Genomic DNA, 25000 nt, shown 5'->3' with positions numbered 1-25000 from the left:
GAAAGCCAGGGAAGGCTCATCTAAACCCTGTTTTTTCAGTGAAACCTTCTTTTCAGAACCATATGGCTATAGAATGGCCATAACGATGTGCCCCAATGGAGTTGCTGCATCACAGCACAATCACTTATCTTTGTTTGCTCATCTCGTCAAAAGTAACAACGACGTCATCTTGCCATGGCCTTTTCAACAGAAGGTGGTATTCACCCTGATCGACCAACAGGAAGATCCATCCCAGATGAAAAATGTTGAAATGCAAATGTCACCCAAGGAAATGCCACATTTGTTCCAGTCATTTCAAAAGGTAAAACAGTCACGCTATAGAAATGAAAGATTTGGTTTTCCTGATTTCGTATCACACAGAAAACTCAGATCAAGGAAATACATACGACATGACACAGTTTTGGTCCATTTCGAAGTATATCCCTTGGATTGTCCATAGCCCATCAATCTGTATTTGCGGTTACATGAAAAAAAAAAATCCATGAGATACGTTCCTCCGGTAATATTGACTATCCGTGACTAGTAGAATGTTTGCACGATGCCAAGCTACTTCCTTCTTAGGAATGGCACAAGATATCAATCGCAAATTTCTTTGTGTGTGTGTGCGTTTTACAGCTATACTTACATTCTCAAGATGGATAGTGAGCAATTCTTTCAATCAGTTACGATGATCATGACGGTCACGAAAGTTTAAACAGTACAGAAAATTTCGTTAGTCGATGTGCAAAGATGAAAATTCGATTGTAATGGTAAACGATGCTGTGAGTCGTTTGCATTTATTTGTTAGTTAGTGTAATGCACCATTAAATTTTTGGATAAAATACGAAGACTCGAAATTCACTTGTATGCTTATTGACCAAGCCTTCGAGCGAAAGCGAGGCTGGAATTACCTCTGTTTTGATACAAACCTCGCTGCTTTTGGATCAATATAGTGTCCTGGGCAACCTAGCACGACTTCAGTAATACGACCTGGCATTGCTATCCGTGCTCTTGTACGAATCATTGGTATTCGGTATTCTTGTACAGATAGCAATGTGAGGTCGTATTACTGAAGTCGTGCTCGGTTGCTCAAGACACTACTGATCCCAACTTTTTTCCTGTCTTCTTTGATAATAACACACTGTTTTATCCCGAGAAAACAGCTAAAACATCGTGACAATGCTGTCCAAAAGAAAAAATGGCGACTTCTGTTCAAGTTTAGAGTCCTGGGAATTTTACTGTTTAAGACTGAACTTAAATAAAACTTTTTTTAAAAAAAATTCTCAACTAAACAAAACGAAAAGTCAATTTAAACATGCTCTATTGGTTGTCCTCATCTGCAAATGTTAGCACAGTCTCCGAACTAGGTGTAAGCTGAGAGGCGTCGATCACGTGATCATTCTGTAGCGAGCCGTAGTTCTTCCGCCTGGTCAGCTGGGGTGGAGAAACCTCATCGGGACTTCCGGTTCCTGTCATGTTTCGCGTCGTTTGGAGCACTGGCGGGAGGTAAGCCTCCTGCAACGTACCAACAGTGAAAAAGTCACGCAATTAAAAAACAATTTCCCCATGATCGGGTTGCCTACATGCACACAATCAGTTGCCGTCAATTCGAAAGTGAAAGAACTTTGCATGTTTTAAGCTCATTCTTTGGGGACACCCTGATTTCAAAATAAGGTTTTACAAAAGATCGAGAATAGATGGTTTGCAACCAATCTCTTGCGACACAGATAACAATGATGTAATGTATAATTTCTGGTGAACGAACAAAAGAAGCTAATGAGCCGGAGATATTTTGTTTTCGTCCACCAAAAAAGCCGACCATGACGTAACGTGAAAACCACCTAAACCCAATAGGCCTTTTGCAACTAACGATCACGTGGTACACAATCCGCCATGCTGGCGGGCAAGCTCATTATTATTACCCCACTGGGACATTAAAACAAAGGCAAGTCAAGCTTGACTGGTTCAAGTCTCTTTGTTTTAATGTCCCAGTGGGGGAATAATAATGAGCTTGCCCTCCAGCATGGCGGATTTTGTACCATGTGATCGTTAGTTGCAAAAGGCCTATTCCCAAAATGGAGTGGTTCTACCGGTGGTGATCTAAGAACTATAACGCTCGACAGAGTCTGGATACGACTTTGAAGTCAATCGTTGGCCCGAGGAAGATTTTCGCGCCAAAAAATCCGAAAAGCTCACAAATGTTTCCCTTACGGTGATAGTTAATTTACCATCATCAGTACGTTTGATAAATCCACATTTTCGAGTTGCACTCCACACTGACGTAGCACCACAGTTTCTTTAGAAACTCACACCCTTGGTGTTGTGGTCTGTTTTCCTTACACATAAATGAACGGGTTGGGTGGATGGGTGGGTGAGATCAAATATGAACTGATAGCGGCTGCCAGAGGCGCCTTTACAAGCTGACGTCCGATCTCACCCTAGAAAAAGAATTGTATACCGCCATGAGACTTCGTGATATGTGCCGTACGAGTAGTCAATCCTAAAACATAAACCATAACCATAAACCACTCTCATGAGGTAAAGTGGACCTAGATGTTGTTCAAGGGGACGTAGTTTTATAGTGGACTAGTGGACCTTAAGGTCAACCTCGTTCCCAGGGTCTCTCTTCTCTGCCTCAAGAGAGACCCTGGGGACGAGGTTGCCTTAAGGTGAATGAATATGAAGACTACAAATGAACGGTGATCTTAATTCTCAATCGTTCAATTTTTGTTAACGAGGATAAAAGGTCAACTTACAGGAATGTAAATATCAGCTCCGCTAAATTCCGCATCAGTCGAGAGAGCTTCCTGAAAAACGGGACAAAACCAAATCATTGACTCGACAGACTGAAGCAGATGAAGAAACCTCCAACCGATTCATCGATTCAAGTTGGTTGGTTTTCTTTTAAACGTGCGTTGCATAAAGCAGTTAGTGTTTTAACAGTTTACACCGGTTTTCCTCTGATTGCCAAAATTAATTCGGTTTAAAAACATCGCCCCATATCTGTATTCAATGGAGGTAAACGCAAAACCAATTGAAACACACTCGCACTCGGTTTCTCGGGTCGGCATAAACCATGGGATCACATTGGACAACGTCCACTGAAACATCATTCCCTTACGTTTTACGCACAGTATATCACTAAGCCTGAGCACTAGTTCGAGAATGGTTGGTAATTAGGGAGTTTAAGAAACCTTGACGGCTATCACTACGACAACGCCATAAAGTCCCTGTTCATAGGGAACTTGAGATCTACGACGGCGACGGTAAACGAAAACGTCACCTCAAAATATAACTTGGCTCTATCATAAGTCTTTCGCGATTTAGTCTCGTTGACGCCCTACAATATGGGCGAAGTATACTAAAAATAAATTAGAACGTGCGGTTTCAGAGTGAAAACAGAGAATGACAGATTCTATGTTACATGCTTACGTTGTCGTCAAAACCTTAAATTTGGTGATTCCACGTCGTCGTTATGAAGAGGAACACTACAATATGGGCTAAAACCCGTGCTGCACGTATAGCACGATTATTTATGCTCTTTTAATCAATGATATTTTACTGTTTTGTGGCGATGTCGTAGTCGCAGCAGTCGCCGTTTCTTAAATTCCCTAATGAGGATCTTCACCTCGCCAGTCTAATAGAACGTTATGTATTTGTCATAAAGTGTCCCACCTAACTGTGCCGGATTCATTTTCGTCACAACCGTATCAGGTATGCTTCCCCGAGCTCAGCACTTTCTGCACGTGTTTTGCTTTGTGTCATGATTGGCGCGTCTGTTAGGATTAGGGAGCTTTGGCACGCGACATTAGAGAGCTTAAGCAATGACAACGGCGACGGCAACGAGAACGTCACAAATTTGCATATTCATTGGGCAAAAACAATAGCTTTGCACGCCCTGCACGTGCGTTTTTCACTTCTGTCCATTTCTTTGCCGTCGTCAGCAAAACTACAACGTGAAATAGCCAAATTTGAGGTTTTATGGACAACGTTAGCACTTGAGGATAAATTACCATTTTCTCCCCTAAATTAAGCGCCGTTCCTACCAATGTCATTTTTAAGGAACTACCACACCCCTGCCATATCAAAAAGATTGAAATAGACACGACGCGATTAAAATAAAGCGAATTTATATTTTGAGATGACGTTCTCGTTGCCGTTGCCGTTGTCGTTGCTTAATAAAATTAGCGAAAGCAGTGTTGCACCGTGTGTACACTTCCGGCAACAAGTCGCTGCGACAAATTACAAATGAACCAATGAGAGAGCGTCATGTTGTATTCGCTGGTCCTCCATATTGAATTAGAAAACTAGTTATTATTCCCCCTCATACACGATCACTACGTGTGCACCGAACAGGCGTCGTGTCCCAGCGACTTGTTTCGCAAGTAGCGCACACGGGGCAACTTGTCGCAGAGACCTGTCGCCTAGTGTGTCTCGGCTTTTAGCATTAGGTCCACGCTAATAATCAAAATTTCCTACAGAAGACAAACTTTGGTTTCCTTGGACACTATATCTTTTCGACGTGTAATGAAATATTATTTTCTCACTGGATTCCAAGCAATAGCTGTTACCATACATAACCTACAGTGAGAAAACAAAACATTCAAGCTAAAGAGGTCTATCACTATGAGGTCTTTTAATTTTGACTTAATAAAATTCGGTCGCACTGACGTGAGTGCAAAAGAATTTATTCAAGACTAAGTGTGAGTTTACATTAAGATTGAGGTATGTAGGGGTCACTTTTACATGTGTAAAATGTAGAAATGACCTTTGTACATGCATATTAAACTGATTGTAGGTATCACGTCTTTTTTGTTGTGCATAGCTGACTCACTGACTGTAGTGTGACGTCACAATTCGAGTTCAAGTGTAAACTGCCTGCAATTCCTCAGTAATCCCTCGGCGAATAGTGTAAGTGAAATTTATTAGAGATGACTTGTGGTGTACCACAATGGTCTACCTTAGGCCCCTTATTGTCTTTAATTTATATCAATGACATTGCCAACTCATCTAACAAATTGTCCTTTCGCCTCTTTGCTGACGATGCCAACATTTTCTATACTTCAGATGACATAAATGATATTGAAGCAGTTATGAACTGTGAAATGCATGACTCGAGTTCTTAATTATTGTTCGATTATTTAATAAATTATCTGTTAACATGAAAAAAACTAGCTTCATGTTAATAACCTTACCACGCAAAATAAGTAGTTTCTCCTATAAATATTTTAAATTTTGAGCAGAAGGCTTGTATTAAGTACCTTGGTGTTTATATAGACCAACATTTGAATTGGAAAGATCAAATTACTCATGTTAAAAACAAAGTATCTGAGAACATTGGGATCATGTATAAATTAAGACACTATGTGAGTATACATGTTCTCAAGCAACTTTATTATACACTGAAATACCTTATTCAAACTATGCAGTTGCAGTTTGGGGAAATACTTACCTATCAAATTAAAACAAGTTTTGTTCTCCTCAAAATAAATGCATTCGTTGTATGTTTTTTGCTGATAGTAGACAGTCATCCCAAGTTTCTTATATACTCCTCGATATTCTAAAATTTGATAACATGATAAACTGAGTACATGCGTAGTACTCGCACATAAGATATTTAATAAGTCCTCCAATATTCCTTCACTGTTTTATGATTCTCTCAGAACAGTCTCTAGCTTGCACAAGTATAACACCAGATATGCCTCCAAGGGTAATTTTCATCGACCAAAAGTAAGGACCAACACTGGTAAATTTACCTTTGTATATGTTGCCTCTAAATTATGGGAAACGGTACCAACAAACTTGAAACGGCTCTCTATTAGTAGCTTTAAAAAGTGGTATAAAAATCATCTCCTCAAATGTAAGTCATAGTTTTGAATTTCCAACTAAATTTCACTTTGTAATCATATTTATTATTGTTTTCTGACTTTTCTGTAAGTAACTTTTAATATAATATCTCCATTCCGTTTTCATAACACTTCTTGCCTTGTGAATTAGTTAAGTCTTAATTACTACATATTTCCTTCGTTCCTTTGTTTACTTGTAAATAAGCAGCAGCCACAATACTTCAAAAATTGTACACATAATTATATATATTCTATTATTTTGTTTTCTATAGTTTTTTTGTTGTTGTCAAGGGGAATTTTTGTTTGCTTAGTTCTTATACGCTTATATTGTAATATATACCTGAGCTTATGGACGATAAGCGTTTAGTTTTGCTCTAATATTTTCTTTTGTGCTGAGACAGTCGATCCTTTGAACTGGTCTACTGCCTTATAATTATAGTACGAAGTTAAGTCATTCTTGCAATAGTAGTGAGATCAATAATTATCATACTACAGTACTGATTATAACAATAATTATTCGCCGACACTGAGGTGAATAATTATTGTTTTAGTGATAACCACACAAGCTGAATAAAAAGTGAACCAAAGAACTACATTGTTTTTGTAAATTATGTGGTTGGAAATTTTAAATCTTGCGCGTGAGGATCCATTTTGCTTCTCTTCAGCCACTGAGAGGTAAATAGTACTTGGCTAATCACCTCCGAGTTAGGCAATCAGCGCATGTGGAGATCACTATTCAGTTTTGTGGTATATACTAATTAACAATCCGAATCGGAGGTGGCTAGTGGTGGATATTACCTTGCTGGTAAATATCCACCACTAGCCCCCAACTATACAGGTGAATATAGTTGTTAAATTAATTTATACTAAAACAGCAGATAATATAACTTAAAAAGATGATTTTAACTAATAATTTATTATTATTTATTCCTGCACCAATAACAATCTTTTTGGGGGCAAACCCTGGGCCAGTTGCTAGGAGATGAATAGTTTGTCATAATGAGTAGCCAATCAGAGGATGCCTTCAATGCTATCCACTGTTTTAGTACATACTAAAACAGAATATTGGGCAAATTAATTCACATAATAAATCTTTTATTAACCAAGCTTGTTCGGTCATGATGGCCTCGTCTCGGTCCATAAACACGCAAAAAAAAGAACTACTTGGCCAACATCCAGCCATCTTGACCTCACGCTTGGTCAATAACCCATATATAGTACGCGACTGCAGCCATAGTGACCCCATAATTCTGTTTTTTCGACCAAAAATACGCCAGAGAACCGCTGAAAACGCTCTGGTTTTAATTTTATGCTAATTCCTCAGTCAAAGAACTTAAAAGAATTTCAATTCGGGCAAATTGTATTTTCGATTTCTCCCACAAATTTGCCCGTCATAAAACTGCGCGGTGAATAACGTCATATGGTACCGAAGTATCAGCCATGAGCTAAGAACGCTGCAAGCTGGGCTGAAATTAACTCTGATTTTAGGAAATATTCGCTTCCAATATGTTAAAACATGGTTACTTAAGCTAATTCGGATAGCTAATTCAGCAAGATGTGTTTCAACTCAGATATCTCGGAAATATACTCTTCGTCGCTTCAGGGATTAATTTGTCTGATTTCCCATTGGAATGACTACATAGAATGTCTCTATTTACCTAAGTTATCCTGTATTAATACACTGTATTTGAATTACAATACAAATGTCATTCATTCTTTACTCTCCGCTTTGCTCTTCGCTCGATAGGCAGCAGTTGTTATCACACTTCCTGTACTATAGGACCATAGTTAATCGAGGGACTGGTTATGAAACCTTAGAACTTTCAAAAGCGAGCACAATGTTGTTGCAATCGATTTTGAATTGACTGTGACCCTGCACAATCTTTTGTTTTCGCTTCGCACGGGTTCGCAAATTAGTTGCACGTAATTTAATCGAAGGATTTAATTGGTTATCTTCTCGAAAAAACGTGTGTTTTTTGCAGGGTCAAGGCCAAAAATACGGACAAAAACATGAAACAAAGGAACTTGTCCAGTTTCATCTCCATGCATTAACTATGATAGGACGTACTATAGCGGGTGATGCCCGCGTAACTCACCTTTTGAGCGTCAGCTTTCACGTGTAGTGTCACGTGACGTTTGATGTAGACAAACCTCGAAAGTTCGGACATTCGAGCAGATCGGGCATAAAAACCTATAGTAGGACGGGGTGGTGGAATATACGTAAAAGTCATAAAATTCCGGTCTTTTTTTGCGTGGGACTTTCAAATGATGCAACGCAGACACTATTAGGATTTGGCGTGGGACGTAATGGTTTTACACTCCTATTTCGACAGGATTTAAGCTTACGGGGGTGAGTTTAATAGCTTTTGCCCACATTCTCGCTTTATGTTATTACGAATACCTTCATGTATTAAAATTGTCATATGTACATTTATTTTTTTCTCAGTGCGTGAGCGGACGGAATTCAACAAATCCTGCAATCTGATTGGTTCCGGGAGCGGGCGGAATTTTCTCATCCGGCCCGTTCACGGCGCCGGGGCGGAATCCTAGCCTTCAAGGGTTGCGTGAGATTGTGTGATGACCTTACATTTCCATTTTTTTTTTTTGACACCGAATCCGTTTACATACAGAAGTTACTTTATATGAGACAAGAGGTTTGGAAATAGAATTCAAATAAAAATATTTCTCTTTCAAGCGTTTATTTTGTAAGTCGCTTTAATACTGCACTCGCTATCGAGCGCGGTGCGAGTCAACAATTAAAAAAGTGAAGAGGAAGGGAGAGAGAGAGAAAACAAAAAAAAAAAGTTATTTACCAGCTAAGAGTCGGTCCGTATAGCGGTCTAGAAAAAGCGGCCTCGGGCAGCATTTTCAGTATTAAAACAGAATGATTGTGATTTGAGTTTGTGCAAGTCGAGCCTTCTGTGTCAGTGAGCCTTTAAATGTATTCGAAACGGCGAATAGCTACAGTAGGTCTCACTAACTTTAACAAGTCGTCTTGTTTGCTATAATTTGCAACAGTTACAAGGTCAACATGTGTAAGCAGATGACTAAGAGGGATTTCCACACAATCAATGTCGCAGAACTTAAAAAATATTTGCAAGAGCGCGTGGAGTTTCAGTGAGCGGCTATTTGCAGGGGCACCCAACGTCAAGTTTCGGAAAATATCTGTTCGGAAGACGATTTAAGATCTAGAATTTTCGGAACATTTGTTGTAAAATTTCTTTCTTGCCTGCATGTCCTAGGATTTTCGAACGTCTAAAAAAGGGTATAATTGCCCATTTTTAACGGATTTTTACCCTAAAAAGGTCACCTAGAATTTTCGGGAGCCTTTTTTCTGGCTGAAAATTTCGAAAAGGTAACTTTTGATCCCTATAATTTTCGAATCACTAGACTTTCAGCTAGAAAATCCGAACAGATGTAAAATTTTTAGGGGATAAAAATATGCCTATATCTACCGTTTAAATACTAAAATACCTTTAACAATGCTATGTTTAAGTAGTTTTGAACTATATTCTCGTTGGGTGCCCCTGTATTTGCAGTCTTCGCTGATTGAAATCGCCGCTGTAGTGGAAGGAATGACCAGTAGATCCAAACTTTGAAAAAGACAAAACTTTCCCGTCTTAGTTTTATTCATTCGCTGACTCGTTTCTTTGACTTCACTGTAAATCCAGTTAATCAGCTCAAGACATTCCTTTGTCATACCTATAATATATTACAAATATCGTCGTGACAAATTGATTGAGAAGGACTCTTGGAGGAAATTTTACATCACGCAGCCGAGGAGAAGGTCATGCTCACCTTAGCTGCGCCGCTTACGTTTTGTCATCCTTTGATTGTCTATCATTATAATTTAGTTTGTGTACCTGTGTAGTGGTAGGTTTTCTGTGGGTCCATTACTTTCTCCATAAATAAAAACTTCATCAGTTTGTTCCTGCCCTTACATAGTCTGCATGATTGAAAAAAAGGTTTTACACTCAAAACGAAAAATGAAAGTAGAATAAGAGATGCACTCTTGAAAATATATTCTGTGGTGGAAAATATTCCATGGTTTATTACCAACTTGCGTGCTGCATTGTTTGAGAATTTTTTATCGGTCTATGTGCTTCGGTTGACGTGGGACTCCACCGGTTCTGGAAAAGTTTGATCGAGATTTTCAGCTGTGCTCGGTTCAGGAAACTCGTCAGTCAGGGGCACCCAACGAAAATATAGTTCAAAACCACTTAAACATTGCATTGTTAAACGTATTTTGGTATTTAAACGGTAGATATAGGCATATTTTTATCCCGTAATCTTCTTTTATCTGTTCGGATTTTCTAGCTGAAAGTCTAGTGATCCGAAAATTATAGGGATCAAAATTTACCTTTTCGAAAATTTTAGCCAGAAAAAAAGGCTCCCGAAGATTCTAGGTGACCTTTTTAGGGTAAAAATCCATTAAAAATGGGCAATTATAGCATTTTTTAGATGTTCAAAAATCCTAGGACAGGCAGGCAAGCAAGAAATTTCAAAACAAATGTTCCGAAAATTCTAGATCTCAAATCGCCTTCCGAACAGATATTTTTCGAAAATTGACGCTGGGTGCCCCTGGTCAGTTTGCTCAAGTTCTTCTGCATTCGTGACTGGCGCTAAGGTCAGATCCAAAAGTGCTTTGGCAGCTGCATGCTCTTCGTTTGATTTATCCGTGTGGCGATGAATCGTTAACAGAGTTTTTGCGGCTGACCGTTCAAGGCAAATTTTCTTTCCCCTCTCTTTGACTACCGGAGATAAGCGCCGGCCTTAATGGGCCTTCAGGCTCGTAACAGAGAATTTACCTTTTTTACCTCTTTGACTACACCTCGTTCACCAGATGCCTTTCGTTTTCGATTGAGTCGCGACAACCTATGCACGATATAAAATTAAAGTTCAAACAACAAGTAACATTAAATAACACTTCAAATCAAGTTAACTTACTCTTTCTTTGCTTGCCACAGCAGATATTGGGTCTGGATCCTCGAGTGGTTGATCATTTCCGCCGACGAAATGTAAACTACAAATGTAACTGTCCTTCGTACACACAAACGAGTCACCGCGATAACAAGCCATTATCCACTTTTTGCGTCTCTCGCTTTCTCTAACTTCGCCCGGAAAATCAAAAAACTTGATCGGATCACTCTTCGCATTTCTTACCCACGATTTAGGGTACTGGGAGTCGTTCTACAAGTACCATAAGCACATCTTCTACTCGTGACGATTCTGCGACTCGGCGCTCGTCCCAGATAACAAATTATGACTTGTGTAACTGATGCAGCGTGTAAACCACACTCAAATCATGTTCAATCTTTTTTTATTAATGACCTCAAATGTTAACACATGAAGGTATTCATTATAATATAATGTGAGGAATACATTTCGTTTCCTTCCGCTTAGTATCAGAACTCGAATGTGGGCAAAACCTATTAAACTCACCCCCGTAATCTTAAATCCTGTCGAAATAGGAGTGTAGAACTATTAAGTCCCACGCCAAATCCTAATAGTGTCTCCGTTGCATCATTTGAAAGTCCCACGCAAAAAAGAGACCGAAATTTTGACTTTTATGTACATTCGACCACCCCGTCTCACGATATATTTGCTCGAATGGTTTATTTGTTTACATTTAAAGTCACGTGACACTACACGTGAAAGCTGACGGATATCACCCATAGGGATAGATTGAATCTTTCCTTTATTCTGATCAGGCGTCAAGATAAGGCGCTGCTCAAGGCTAACAACGACACTGCGTCAGTTTTCGACTTCATCATGCCCGGTTACGAGTACACATTTGTTAGTGAAGTGTCGCCTGAGTATTGTTGTCCGATCTGTGAGTGTCCCATGAGAGAACCAGTGCAGACCAAATGCGGCCACAGATTCTGCAAAGAGTGTCTGGAGAAGTCTTTGAAGAGGTACATCAGCCTTCACAAGATTTCGATCGTTGTGATGACTGGTTATATCACTAATGTGAACGATTAGAATGTTGCTTAATTAATAAGGAGTTGTGGCTCTTGCAGCTTGCTTGCTTCAGGCACCTGGAAGGCGACGTACACGTATCTCGTCTGGTACGGTCTAAAGAAAATTGGTAGTGGCTATTCGTACGGGACTCGTACACCGACCTATATTCGTTATTCATACGAGAGTCTTCTTAGAATGATTATTACAGGTTCAATAACACTTGGAAAGTCTTACCTCGTCTTTAATTCTGTCATTACATTTCAGCTATCAAACAACGGCATTAATGCCGGTTTATTTCACGAACTACCTCCTTCGTTCGATGTTACTGGCCATCTGACCTGCCTTGTGATTTCTCGCATTAAGTCTAAGCACCCATTTCAAATAGCGCTGATAAACAGTATTTAAGTCTAAGCACCCATTTTACAACGGTTAGCTTTCAATAACTGTGTGGCTATGTCGTTCATAATCATTCTAAGAAGACTCTCGTAGACAGACATACAGACAGACAGACAGACAGACACGTTTTATTTGGAGTCTTATACAATAAATAGTATATCGACCACAATTTCCAAATAACTAACAATTACAAACAACAAAAATATACATGGTTAAAAGGTTATTAATTAAATAAGTCCTGGAGGATTTACTTTTATCCGTCTTCCCCTTTCCTATTTTCAAAGGATTCGAATATATGTTTTGCTATTAGTTTTTGTATTTTAACATTTCCGCTAGGGGGATTTATCAGAAACATGAATATTTTATGAGGTGACATTCTGCTTATTTGTATTCTATATTCTTTTTCCAAATAGTCTAGTAACGAACATCGTTTTTCCTGGTAAGCAGGGCATATATTTAGAAAATGGTATTCGTCCTCCATTTCTATTTTACAAATTGGGCAAATTCTTTCTGCAGGTTTCTTGAGCGCTCTTGAATAACGTCCTGTCTCTATGGCTAATTTGTGGTTGCTCAGTCACAGTTTTGTTAGGGCTATTCTGTGTCATGTATTGGTGACCTGATGTAGGTAGTCTTCACATTTGTAATTGTCTATCGTTTTGAATAACCGGTAGGTTCTCATTTTGTTGCTTTGGTTAGCATCTTTCAGTTTCTGGTGTCGTCAGTTTATTTGACTTAGCCATCTTTGTAGTTCGATATCCTTGAGTTGTTGCCTGATGATGTTTACAATTCCTATGTCTACATAGTGTGCTTTCATCCAGAGGTCTCCTAATCCTATCTGTTCCAATGAGCCTTTGATTTTTTTGCTCCAGAAAGCCTTATTTTCCTTCCATTTAATGTCATTGTATGCTATTTGGGATAATTTGTATTCATTTTTGGTTAAGGTTAACCAGAACTTAAAGTTCCTACACTGAGCATCAATTGTCATTGGGAACCGTCCTGTTTCAGCCCTGCACGCATTGTTGTTGCAGTATTTGTTAACTCCCAGCAACCACTTTAGGAATTTATTTTGAACTAACTCTGCTGGGTCCTTTTCTAATTTCCCATTGCAATCTCTCGTATGAATAGCAAATATAGGTCGGTGTACGGGTCCCGTACGAATAGCCACTGCCAAGAAAATTTGTTTTGGCTGATGAAACATGCTATTAAACTGATGCATAATGCACGATAATGAAACTACTAGGGAGTGGATGTGTGTTTTGTAAAGATGATCTAGAATTCAGTGGACTCAGCGGTCAATATATAAACGATTCACTGATGTGCGAACCGCGTGTCATTCTCTGACAATCAACGCACTCGGACTGCCAAAGCAGTTGAAAGAGGTGATGCCTTTGAAGGATAAAAGCTTGACTGGGCTACCTAGAAAGGACGGAAAGTTTCCTGTGCATGAATGGGATGCAAAACAGAAGAAATTGAAACAGCTTTCAGAAGAAGCTTGTCGTGTTTATACTCAGGGAAGCGGAACCCGCTGTATGCAAAAGGCGAACAGTAGACACGAGCCCTGTGCATTCGACACAACAAAGCATGCAAAGTTTTCTCTAATTTCTGCTTCTCGGTTAGACCAAAAGAACAGTCGAACATTACCAAGAGCACCCGAAATTAAAGCAAACTATATTAATCATATTTAAGTGGTCAGGAATATCTTTAGTAGACGCTCCAGGTCATTGGATTTCGAAATTTATACGACCTTTTTGCTTGATGGTAACATTTTCTAGATATCTTGCGTAGAGAGTAAACTTGTATTTCGCAGCCAAAACTGCTGCAAGGCTTTCATTTAGTTGACCAAGATGGTTGCCATCTCATTAGCCGACAGTTCGATGGAATTGAGAATCGGTCTTTATAGCACTAGGTAGAAGTCGAAAGGGCAATAAATGAGTTTGAAAAACTGTAATGTTGACATTGACGAGAGGACGTGTTTATTCTTCCTTTTAATGAAAAAAATTAGAGCAGACGAGAACGCAAAACTGAAATGGCAGTAAACTCTCGAAATACATGACGTGACTGAACATGTGACATCAAGAACTGAATAATGTAAATTTACATGGCATTCGTTTTATTGCACGCTTGAAAAAGTACACACCTTGAATGTTGTGACAAAATCAGCCAGGTAGAGTTCTCCAAATCTGGTCTTACGTTTTAGGAAGAGGAAATGTCCCATCGACCGCCGTTCCATTGATGAGCGTAACCCAAAGGTATGTACCAGTTACAGTACCTTCAAACTATTATCGTTACTCTTAAGTAGAAAACCCTTATTTTCATTGGTACCCGAAATTGCTAAGGAATAGTCCTGGAAGGGGATGTTATTGTCACTACACGATCACACTAGACACTACATAAAGGAACTTCAGGGTTTAAAAGTTCAGTTACATTACTGGAGGCCCAGACATATGTATTGGCCCGTGTCGACAAAATGGGTTGAATTCGTGGTATATAGCATTTATTACACCACCAACAATGGTTATCTGTGGTCAGTTATTGGTTAAGCAGGTTGTAGTGGTTACACATATAGCAAAAACAGGAACAGTCTGAGTGAAAAGGAAATCTACTTCCTTTGAAAAGAGACAGCAACGTAACTATTCATTTGAATTCATGACCCTTCTCAAAAGAAAACTTTGAGCATATCACTGTACACCCACACAGAACCCATAAAGTTGTGTCAGCCACCAGTGGTGAATTTCCACTGGTCTTGAAAAACAATAGATTAACATTTGTGTACTTCCTTTAACAGGATATTTATCCTGATGTTGCAATTAAGCGAAACATTTTGGATTTCATTGTGAAATGTCCCAATGAATCAAATGGTTGCAAATGGACTGATGAACTCAGGAACGTAGAGGTGACGGCCTTTGTTTGTTTGTTTGGTTTTTGTTTTGTGGGAATCGGGGAGGCATGTTAAATACACGATTTATTCATAGCCTTGGCTAAAAAATAGAAGCAACGCTTCGTTTAGACGTTCCTTTGCTAAATTCAACCAGCTGAAAATGTTCATGTTAACTTGTGAAATTATTTAACAGCCAGCTGAAAATTTTGTCTTCAGATCAATCCACAAATTATTTCTTCATGAATGCATTTTCGAAATATAGAGCGAGTTTCAATCGAGTGTCGTAAAACCAAAACCAAAGTAATTGCTTTGGCCAATCAAAAAGGACGGAGACAATCCAGTAAACCAATCAAAACTCGAAGTAATTACACGTATCCGACACAAAGCGCGGGAAAATGTGCACGCGCGAGCCACGATTGGTTTTGGTTTCACTTCTGATTGGCTGAAAAAATGGCGCGAGAACTTTGAACCAATCACTGAGTGAAGTAATGCAAAACCAAAGCAATTCGCTAATTATTTTCAACACTCAATTGAAAACCGCTCTAAAGGCAGCGAAATGGGCCTCAAAGTAATTAAATTAATTAATTTGAAATAACATAGAATGGAGATAAAAGGAGACATTTCTATTTGGAGTACTTACTGCTCCTTTTCAAGTCAACCTTCATCAGCCTAAGTCTTCCCTCATTATTCCAATATCTATTTTTACCAAAGCGATCGGCCTCAACTGATGACTGATGGACGTTTGACTTGGAAATGAGGGTGAATCATTTATATTGTTTGGGTTGGTCTTTTTTTTTTGTATTTTTGTTTAAATCATCTTGCCCACTCACTAGAGGTTTTTACTAACATTGCTAGTACCCTATTCAAGTCCGCTGTTTCTTTCTTTTTTTTTTTTTTTTTTGAAAATTGTGATGTTTGTTTTGTTGAGGTTTTGATTTAATATGGAAGCGTGTTGATCGGAGATAAGACACAATTGCAGTTCCTGTCAAAACTAGACAAAGGTTCATGTTACATTTCTTTTCGGGACTGTGATTGTTCTCGTTTTTGGAAGGTTGTGTAAGAGATTTGATTGAGAGAATTTACGGGAGTCAACGCACAATAAAAAGGGAGAAATTACAAGCGGGAGTGCTGTGAGAGATCTATTCCCGACATTTTTTATTTGTTTTTTTGTGTTTGCCCAAGTTCTTTGATAATCCGCGCGTGTCTGTCGTGTTGTCTCGTGAGAATACAAAAAAGGAACTTTTTTAAAATCTAATGATATAGTGAAAGAGTTAAGATACGGCGAATTTCATTTGAGTGCCGTAAAACCAAAACCAAAGGAAATTACTGTGACCAATCACAACAGACGCAAACAGCCCAATGAGCCAATCAGAATTCGAAGCAATTACGTGTAGCTGGCGACAAGCGCGGGAAAATGGGCTCGTGCAAGTCGCGACTGCTTTTGGTTTTTCGTCTCACTCGTTGAGAAACTGGCGAGAGTTTTGCTGGCCAATCACAGAACGAATTAATTCAAAACCGAAGCAAACGCAAGTTATTTTCACACTCATTGAAAACCGCTGTATTGACCAATTTGCGTTCCAGACACATCAAGCTACTTGCGATTTCATTGGAGTCCAGTGTACCAATAAGGACTGCAAAGTGGCTCCACTGAAAAAGGATTTACTTAAGCACGTGACCAGTGAATGTCCAATGAGGAAAGTCAAATGCCAACACTGTAAAACATCGATTGTCTGGCGACTGAAACAGGTAAATATATGTATAATACAGTTATACCAGGATTCATTTTGAAGTAAGATAAACGTTTGATTTGTTGAGAAGCGTGTGTTTTATCTTTAAGGATCACTTTGACTCGTGCAAGAAATATCCGATGACTTGTCTTCAGAAGTGTGGTGAACACAAAATCTCACGGGACGAGGTAAATCACACTCCGGCATTTTCAAGTTCAATTACCGTATGTGTCTTTGGTCTGTTTCATTTAGGAGATTAACAGGGCCAGACATTAGAAGGATTGCTTCTCCAATAATTGGGACCACCTTGTCCATAGCAAGTTTACCTTTTTAGCTTTTTTACAGTTTGGCTGGTTTCTTCCTAAACCTGTTGGTGTCTAGTAATACTAAGGGCGCGTTCGATAGACCTATTCCGGAATAGGAATACATGGAATAGAAGTTAAAAATCCTTGTTTTATACGGAGATTCATGTCAAACACCAGCTAAAGGGCTATTTTAAACGTATCTTTATTATCCTTATTGCTTCAAAACGCCAGACATACCGTTTTAAATCATAACTCCACGTATTCTTATTCCGGAATAGGGTCAATCGAACGCACCCTAAGTCTTCTACGTTATATAAACCTAATACAGTGCTAAAAAGGAAACTCAATATTCAATTTGTCCGAGTTGCCAAAACATTAATAGACTCAGTTCCTGGGAAAGTTTCTTTGGTCGAAGAAACACGAAAACCTAAACCAAGTAGTGTAAGAACAAATACGCCATTTCCGAGTTCATGCCAGCCTCCTCTTCAAAGCGAGTCTAAGTGCGAAGTTTTCGTTGTGAAAATTACTTTTCATTCATATGTAAAGTAGATCCAATTACCATCACAAAAACTTCGCACTTAGACTCGCTTTGAAGAGGAGGCTGACATGAACGCGGAGTTGGCCCATTGTGGTAACAACAACAGCAACAGCTTTATTTGTACTCAACAATTACAAGAAGTGATGAGATCATGTAGACAAAGAAATGTCCTATTCAGTCAACGCTGTTACCTTAATTAAGGTTTTGAAATTTGTTCATGCCTGTTAAACGTCAAGTTGCTCACATCAGTTCTTTGAAATTTTGGACAGGCTGCGTCGTTATTAGGAAAAATGGTTGAATAGACCTTATTGGAGTTGAGCCTGCAGGCACATTTTCTTTTGTTTAAAACTACATGCAAAAGAGGCTTAAGGGTCAATTCGATACAAAATGACCCCTTAGCCTCGTTTATGCGGTAAAACCGCTGATAAATCCGATAAGGGCTACTGGGAGGCGGTGTGGTCGAGTGGTTAGGGCGTTGGGTTTGCACGCGGCTGCTCCGGGTTCAAATCCCGTTCTAAGCTCTGGTTAGGATTTGTTTCCGGTTGTCCCGGATTCAACTCTACCACGCTTTGTAAATAGCCAACTGGTTGCCTCCTGCCAGTTGGGGTTCTTAATCGTGTTTCTGTTAAGTTTGAATTGTTTCTTTCAGATTATTAAAACTGGGGAGCCTGTGAACTAGCTTGATAGCTAACTAAAGTGCATTTCCACTATAGTTATAAACAAATCATTTACATTTTTTTACATTTAAGTACTTAGTATAGAATAAAGCCTTTTACAAGCCACTTTTTATCATTTTTGTTCAGATGAATGATCACATTGAGAAGAGTTGCCCTAACACCAAGGTTGATTGCACATTTGCTCATATTGGTTGTAAAGTTAAGGTGAGCAATTTAAGGGGGTTATAATCACAATACACGTCGATAACATGTGGTGATTTCGCTCAATTATTTCTATTGGGTACGTTTGTGACATACGTGTGCGACCCTATTCTCAACTAGCCTCTGAATAGGCTGCTAAGTTAGCGAGCGGCAAGGTGTGAAACACCGGCGAGCCGAGCGAGTCCTGGAGAGAGAGGGAGCGTTCGTCTCACCCGACTTTTTGTCCGCGCGCGCTTGTTGCGCTTAACATCACTACCGTTAGACGAGCGTTTGTCGCTACTAACACTGATGAAGTGCGTTTATTAAACACAGTTTCTCAGCACTCCGAGAACAACAAAACTTTCATTTAACCCCAATAACGAGCTTGTTGCCACGCTACTTTGCAACTGCCAGGGGCCGGCTAAGTGTTTTGCCCAGAATAAGTAGCCAAATTACATCTGTGCATATGACTCTTATCCCCAAAAATACATGTACACAGGGGTAACTAAGTGAATTTGACAACATCTCGCCTTCAAATATAAGAAAAGCAATACTGAGGGAGTAGTTAGTCAATATAACACGAAGTATAAGGAGTGAGGATTGCGCAAAGTAAGAATTGCCGATTTTGCTCATAAAAATATTTAAATCATTTGCTCGAGATACCGTACTGTAGAAGAGCGAATCGATGAAAATGAGATAATTCTTTTATTCTGTCACAAGGATATTGGAGAACTTGAAGATCTTTTTCGCAGCATATACAGTAACACTATAGAAAACGTTACATCTTCCAAAAGAACTCAATTTCAAAACTTTTCTACAAAATCACTGATATTTTTTCCTGTTTACCTTCTTGGATAAGGTTCAACGGAGAGCGATTGCCGACCACGCAAAAACAAGCACAGAATCACATCTAAAATTGGCGTGTGAAAAACTTGCAGAGTTTCAGGCCTTATCAACTGTCAACAGAGGTACCGTTAAAGAACTAGAAGCCCAAATGGTCATCTCTAATAAGAAGATTACAAAATTGTCGCAAGTTGTTGTGGAGCTACGAGATAAAATTTCTTTGGCAGATGAGAAATTGACTGAATTACAAACGCAGGATGAAGCCCAAGAATCTCCACATCATGAATTCTCAGATGAAAAGTTATTGGAACTTCATGATGCAGTGAATGAGTTGCAAAAATTAGTTCCAAAATACAAAAGGTTGCAGAATCTACCGGCGGAGTTTACGGGGATCAAAAATAAACTGCAAAATCTTGAGGCAGCAGTTTCCAAACTTCGTCAAGGAAAGTGCGATTCTCATGAAGCCAGTGCTCTGTGGAATGAAGTCACCCTGATAACAATTGAATTAGGAAAACTCCAGGATGAGACTCACAGAGACAGGAGCTTATTGGAGGACGTTCGTGGGCAGTTTTCTGCTCTCCGTGAAAATTCACGTAAATATGGTTTAATTGACATCATTATAATGGTGTTTTTTGTTTGGGGGCTCCTAACGGGAATACCAAACAAAGAGCCGAAAGATTTGGCCTCAAACACCACACAGCCCGCTTATTTGACCGAAATGAATGGATCGGTACACTTCCTCCATGACGAAAACAAGTGCAAGACTACCAAGTTCGTGTGGTCCATATCACAGTTTGATTTACGTTTCCGGAAAGCCAGGGCAGGCTCATCTAAACCCTGTTTTTCCAGTGAAACCTTCTTTTCAGAACCATATGGCTATAGAATGGCCATAACGATGTGCCCCAATGGATTTGATGCATCACAGAACTATTACTTATCCTTGTTTGCTCACATTGTCAGAAGTAACAACGACGACATCTTGCCATGGCCTTTTCAACAGACGGTGGTATTCACCCTGATCGACCAACAGGAAGAATCATCTCAGATGAAAAATGTTGAAATGCAAATGTCACCCAAGGAAATGCGACATTTGTTCCGGTCAATTCAAAAGGTAAAACAGTCACGCTATAGAAATGAAGGATTTGGTTTTGCCTATTTCGTATCACACAGCAAACTGAGATCAAGGAAATACATACGACATGACACAGTTTTGGTCCAGTTCGAAGTATATCCCTTGGATTGTCCATAGTCCATCAATCTGTATTTGCGGTTACATGAAAAAAAATGCATGAGATACGTTCCTCCGCTAATATTGACTATCCGCGACTAGTAGAATGTTTGCACACTGTCAAGCTACTTCCTTCTTAGGAATGGCACAAGGTATCTATCGCAAATTTCTTCGTGTGTGTGTGCGTTTTACAGCTATACTTCACCACATTCTCAAGATGGATAATGAGCAATTTTTTCAATCAGTTACGATGATCATGACGGTCACGAAAGTTCAGACAGTACAGAAAATTCATTCAGTAAATCGATGTGCAAAGATAAAAATTCGATTGTAATGGCAAACGATGCTGTGGGTCGTTTGCGTTTATTTGTTAGTTAGGGTAATGCATCATTTGGATAAAATACGGAAGACTCGAAATTCAGTTGTATGCTCACTGACCAAGCATCCGAGAGAAAGCGACGCTGGAGTGACCTCTGTTTTGATACAAACCTCGCTACTTTTGGATCAATATAGTGTCCTGGGTAACCGAGCACGACTTCAGGAATACGACCTGGCATTGCTATCCGTACTCGTGTACGGATCATTATTCGGTATTCTTGTACAGATAGCAGTGTGAGGTCGTATTACTGAAGTCGTGCTCGGTTGCTCAAGACACTATTGTTCCCAATTTTTTTCCTGTCTTCTTTGATAATAACACACTGTTTTATCCCGAGAAAACAGCTAAAACATCGTGACAAAGCTGTCCAAAAGAAAAAATGGCGACTTCTGTTCAAGTTTAGAGTCCTGGGAATTTTACTGTTTAAGACTGAACTTAAATAAAACTTTTTTAAAAAAAAATTCTCAACTAAACAAAACGAAAGGTCAATTTAAACATGCTCTATTGGTTGTCCTCATCTGCAAATGTCAGCACAGTCTCCGAACTAGGTGTAAGCTGAGAGGCGTCGATCACGTGATCATTCTGTAGCGAGCCGTAGTTCTTCCGCCTGGTCAGCTGGGGTGGAGAAACCTCATCGGGACTTCCGGTTCCTGTCATGTTTCGCGTCGTTTGGAGCACTGGCGGGAGGTAAGCCTCCTGCAACGTACCAACAGTGAAAAAGTCACGCAATTAAAAAACAATTTCCCCATGATCGGGTTGCCTACATGCACACAATCAGTTGCCGTCAATTCGAAAGTGAAAGAATTTTGCATGTTTTAAGCTCATTCTTTGGGGACACCCTGATTTCAAAATAAGGTTTTACAAAAGATCGAGAATAGATGATTTGCAACCAATCTCTTGCGACACAGATAACAATGATGTAATGTATAATTTCTGGTGAACGAACAAAAGGAGCTAATGAGAGATCTTTTGTTTTCGTCCACCAAAAAAGCCGGCGATGACGGAACGTGAAAACCACCAAGACCTATTCCCAAAATGGAGTGGTTCTACCGGTGGTGATCTGAGAACTATAACTCTTGACAGAGTCTGGAAACGACTTTGAAGTCAATCGTTGGCCCGAGGAAGATTTTTGTGCCAAAAAATCCGAAAAGCTCACAAATATTTCTTAGGGTGGGCGTTAATTTACCATCATCACTACGTTTGATAAATCCACATTTTCGAGTTGCACTCCACACTGACGTAGCACCACAGTTTCTTTAGAAACTCACACCCTTGGTGTTGTGGTCTGTTTTCCTTACACATAAATGAACGGGTTGGGTGGGTGGGTGGGTGAGTGAGATCAAATATGGACTGATAGCGGCTGCCAGAGGCGCCTTTACAAGCTAATTTGGTGATTCCACGTCGTCGTTATGAAGAGGACCACTAGAATATGGGCTAAAACCCGTGCTGCACGTATAGCACGATTATATTAATTTTAACCAATGATATTTCACTGTTTTGTGGCGATGTCGTAGTCGTAGCAGTCGCCGTTTCTTAAACTCTTTAATGAGGATCTTCACGTCGCCAGTCTAATAGAACGTTATGTATTTGTCATAAAGTGTCCCACCTAACTGTGCCGGATTCATTTTCGTCACAACCGTATCAGGTATGCTTCTCCGAGCTCAGCACTTGCTGCACGTACATGTTTTGCTTTGTGTCATGATTGGCGCGTCTGTTAAGACTAGGGAGCTTTGGCACGCGACATTTTTGAGCCACGGACGCAAACTAGAAATAAACAATTCGCACGCCAGTACGAGCCGATTAACCGCTAATGCCAGATTTAAAAATAACTAAGGAGTTTATTTCTAAACTTTCAAATGTTGTTCAACGCTGATCTTTGGCAAAATTTCAAATTTCAAAAGTCAACCTTGAAAAACAAAAATTAAAAAAAAAACTTTCACCAAAAAGTTGAAAACATGAAACCAAATTTTACTATAATCCTGTTTGTTCAACAGCATTCGAACAACCGGGCTTTTTAAAATAATCGCCTCTAATAGAGAAAATACACTTAACAATAAAAACGTGGTGCTGACAAGAGAAGTTAATGAAAGGGAAAACAGCTAATCTCGAGAGTGAAAAGATGATTTACCTTGTGCGGTCCAAATCTCTTGAACAGTCCAAAACAGACTCGTAGAACAAGAAGAATGACTGTAATTGTTACAATTACAGTTTTGCAAATTTATCTCGCAAGAACGTTTGAAAACTAAACGCTATCTTGTCAACGACACGATTTTTGTGGGCGTGGAAATTGATCCTCTTTAATTCGGCTCAGTATTTCATGTAAATGAGGTATTGTGTCAGAGATACTCGGTTAAAAACTTGGTAGTTTATACAACGCGGTGTAAGCCACGGAATTTGATTGGTCTAGAGGAGTTTCGATTAAAGTATAGGTGAACGAATGACGTCATGAGTCGAAGAGAGGAAAAAAAGACACTGTATTAAAAAGGATCAGAGGAGAAGTGTTCATTCTGGTCAACCTACAGATGATTGCACTCTTGCTTTGGTTTTGTTAAACTTAGCAAAGCTAGGGTTGCTTAGGATTAAGGTTAGGACACACTAGGCGATAAGTCGTTGCGACACGTCGCGGGGACAAGTCGCCGTAACAATTCGCCTCGTGTAACACGGTTAATTTTGTGATTGGTCTAGTGAAAAACCAGTTTGAATTTATGCCACTGATCGCAGCAATAAAATTAGCGAAAGCAGTGTTGCACCGTGTGTACACTTCCGGCAACAAGTCGCTGCGACAAATTACAAATGAACCAATGAGAGAGCGTCATGTTGTATTCGCTGGTCCTCCATATTGAATTAGAAAACTAGTTATTATTCCCCCTCATACACGATCACTACGTGTGCACCGAACAGGCGTCGTGTGCCAGCGACTTGTTTCGCAAGTAGCGCACACGGGGCAACTTGTCGCAGAGACCTGTCGCCTAGTGTGTCTCGGCTTTTAGCATTAGGTCCACGCTAATAATCAAAATTTCCTACAGAAGACAAACTTTGATTTCCTTGGACACTATATCTTTTCGACGTGTAATGAAATATTATTTTCTCATTGGATTCCAAGCAATAGCTGTTACCATACATGACTTACACTGAGAAAACAAAACATTCAAGCTAAAGAGGTCTATCACTATGAGGTCTTTTAATTTTGACTTAATAAAATTCGGTCGCACTGACGTGAGTGCAAAAGAATTTATTCAAGACTAATTCTTAGTTTACATTAAGATTGAGGTATGTAGGGGTCACTTTTACATGTGTAAAATGTAGAAATGACCTTTGTACATGCATATTAAACTGATTGTAGGTATCACGTCTTTTTTGTTGTGCATAGCTGACTCACTGACTGTAGTGTGACGTCACAATTCGAGTTCAAGTGTAAATGCCAGCTACAATCTTGGAGAAAATTGTTGAGAAAATTCTGGTTTTGGACTAACTGCAATCACAACTATGACAAACCAGCTCTCTTTTTTGTTCACAAATGCCCCCGCTCCCCGCTGATCAATGTTGCTAGGCAAAACAAAGCATGTGAAACCTGGGCTTATCAACATTGGTTGTAGTGGGGGAGGGGGTGGCTGTTAGAGTGCGAGATTGAGGGCTTAGTGCGTAAAGTAACCCCTGTTTTTAAATATTCTCAACACTTTTTGTCCAAGATTGTAGCTACACATTTAGGGAAGTGTCATGTCGTACAATCAAGGACTCACAAGATTGCAGACTGGTCCATTTTTAAGATAAGCGACCTATCTAACCCATCCCCCCCCCCCCCCCCAGCTTAACTTCCAGTAAAGAGGTAACCCACCCGAGTCAGGTTGCGTTCGAGTGTATGTCATTCTAGTGACTTGTGGTGGCGGAAAAATAAGTGAACCTTGAAAGTAATTATTCTCTATTTTCGAACTCCCCAAAATACACTTTGTTTGCCCCCCAAATTTTGTTGTTTTCAAATGCTCTTGGGAATATGCAGTGTCCCCAAGAGCATTTGAAAACAATAGTTTATGCAAAATTTGGGGGGCAAACAAAGTGTATTATGGGG

General features: G+C 39.5%; 2 protein-coding genes and 1 long non-coding RNA gene across 4 annotated transcripts in view; 2 read left to right on the top strand and 1 right to left on the bottom strand.

Annotated features, from left to right (window-relative positions):
• Nucleotides 1–1050, top strand: part of LOC138049409 (TNF receptor-associated factor 5-like) — an 11033-nt gene extending 9983 nt beyond the window's left edge. For both annotated transcript variants that reach the window (XM_068895669.1, XM_068895670.1), the window contains exon 7: nucleotides 1–1050. This exon is cut by the window's left edge. In XM_068895669.1, coding sequence (XP_068751770.1) covers nucleotides 1–439 — 439 coding nt within the window. In that variant the 3' untranslated portion in view covers nucleotides 440–1050.
• Nucleotides 1051–1190: 140 nt separating this feature from the next.
• Nucleotides 1191–23791, bottom strand: LOC138049412 (uncharacterized). Its single transcript, XR_011132380.1, has 3 exons — nucleotides 23063–23791; nucleotides 2736–2786; nucleotides 1191–1494 (listed from the first exon to the last, which is right to left on the bottom strand). It is a non-coding gene; the product is annotated as an uncharacterized lncRNA (long non-coding RNA).
• Nucleotides 10797–20975, top strand: LOC138049411 (TNF receptor-associated factor 5-like). The gene is made up of 7 exons (XM_068895673.1): nucleotides 10797–11740; nucleotides 14380–14431; nucleotides 14968–15075; nucleotides 16642–16806; nucleotides 16898–16975; nucleotides 18434–18511; nucleotides 19347–20975. Exons 1-7 carry the CDS (start codon nucleotides 11598–11600, stop codon nucleotides 20577–20579), a joined length of 1857 nt encoding a protein of 618 aa, XP_068751774.1. The 5' UTR covers nucleotides 10797–11597; the 3' UTR covers nucleotides 20580–20975.
• Nucleotides 23792–25000: the final 1209 nt, after the last annotated feature.

The sequence above is a fragment of the Montipora capricornis genome, chromosome 5 (genome assembly GCF_036669925.1).
Source record: "Montipora capricornis isolate CH-2021 chromosome 5, ASM3666992v2, whole genome shotgun sequence".
In the NCBI taxonomy this organism is placed as follows: Eukaryota; Metazoa; Cnidaria; class Anthozoa; order Scleractinia; family Acroporidae; genus Montipora; species Montipora capricornis.
Note: the sequence above shows the minus strand (reverse complement) of the source record. Positions and strands in the feature narration are given on the sequence as shown.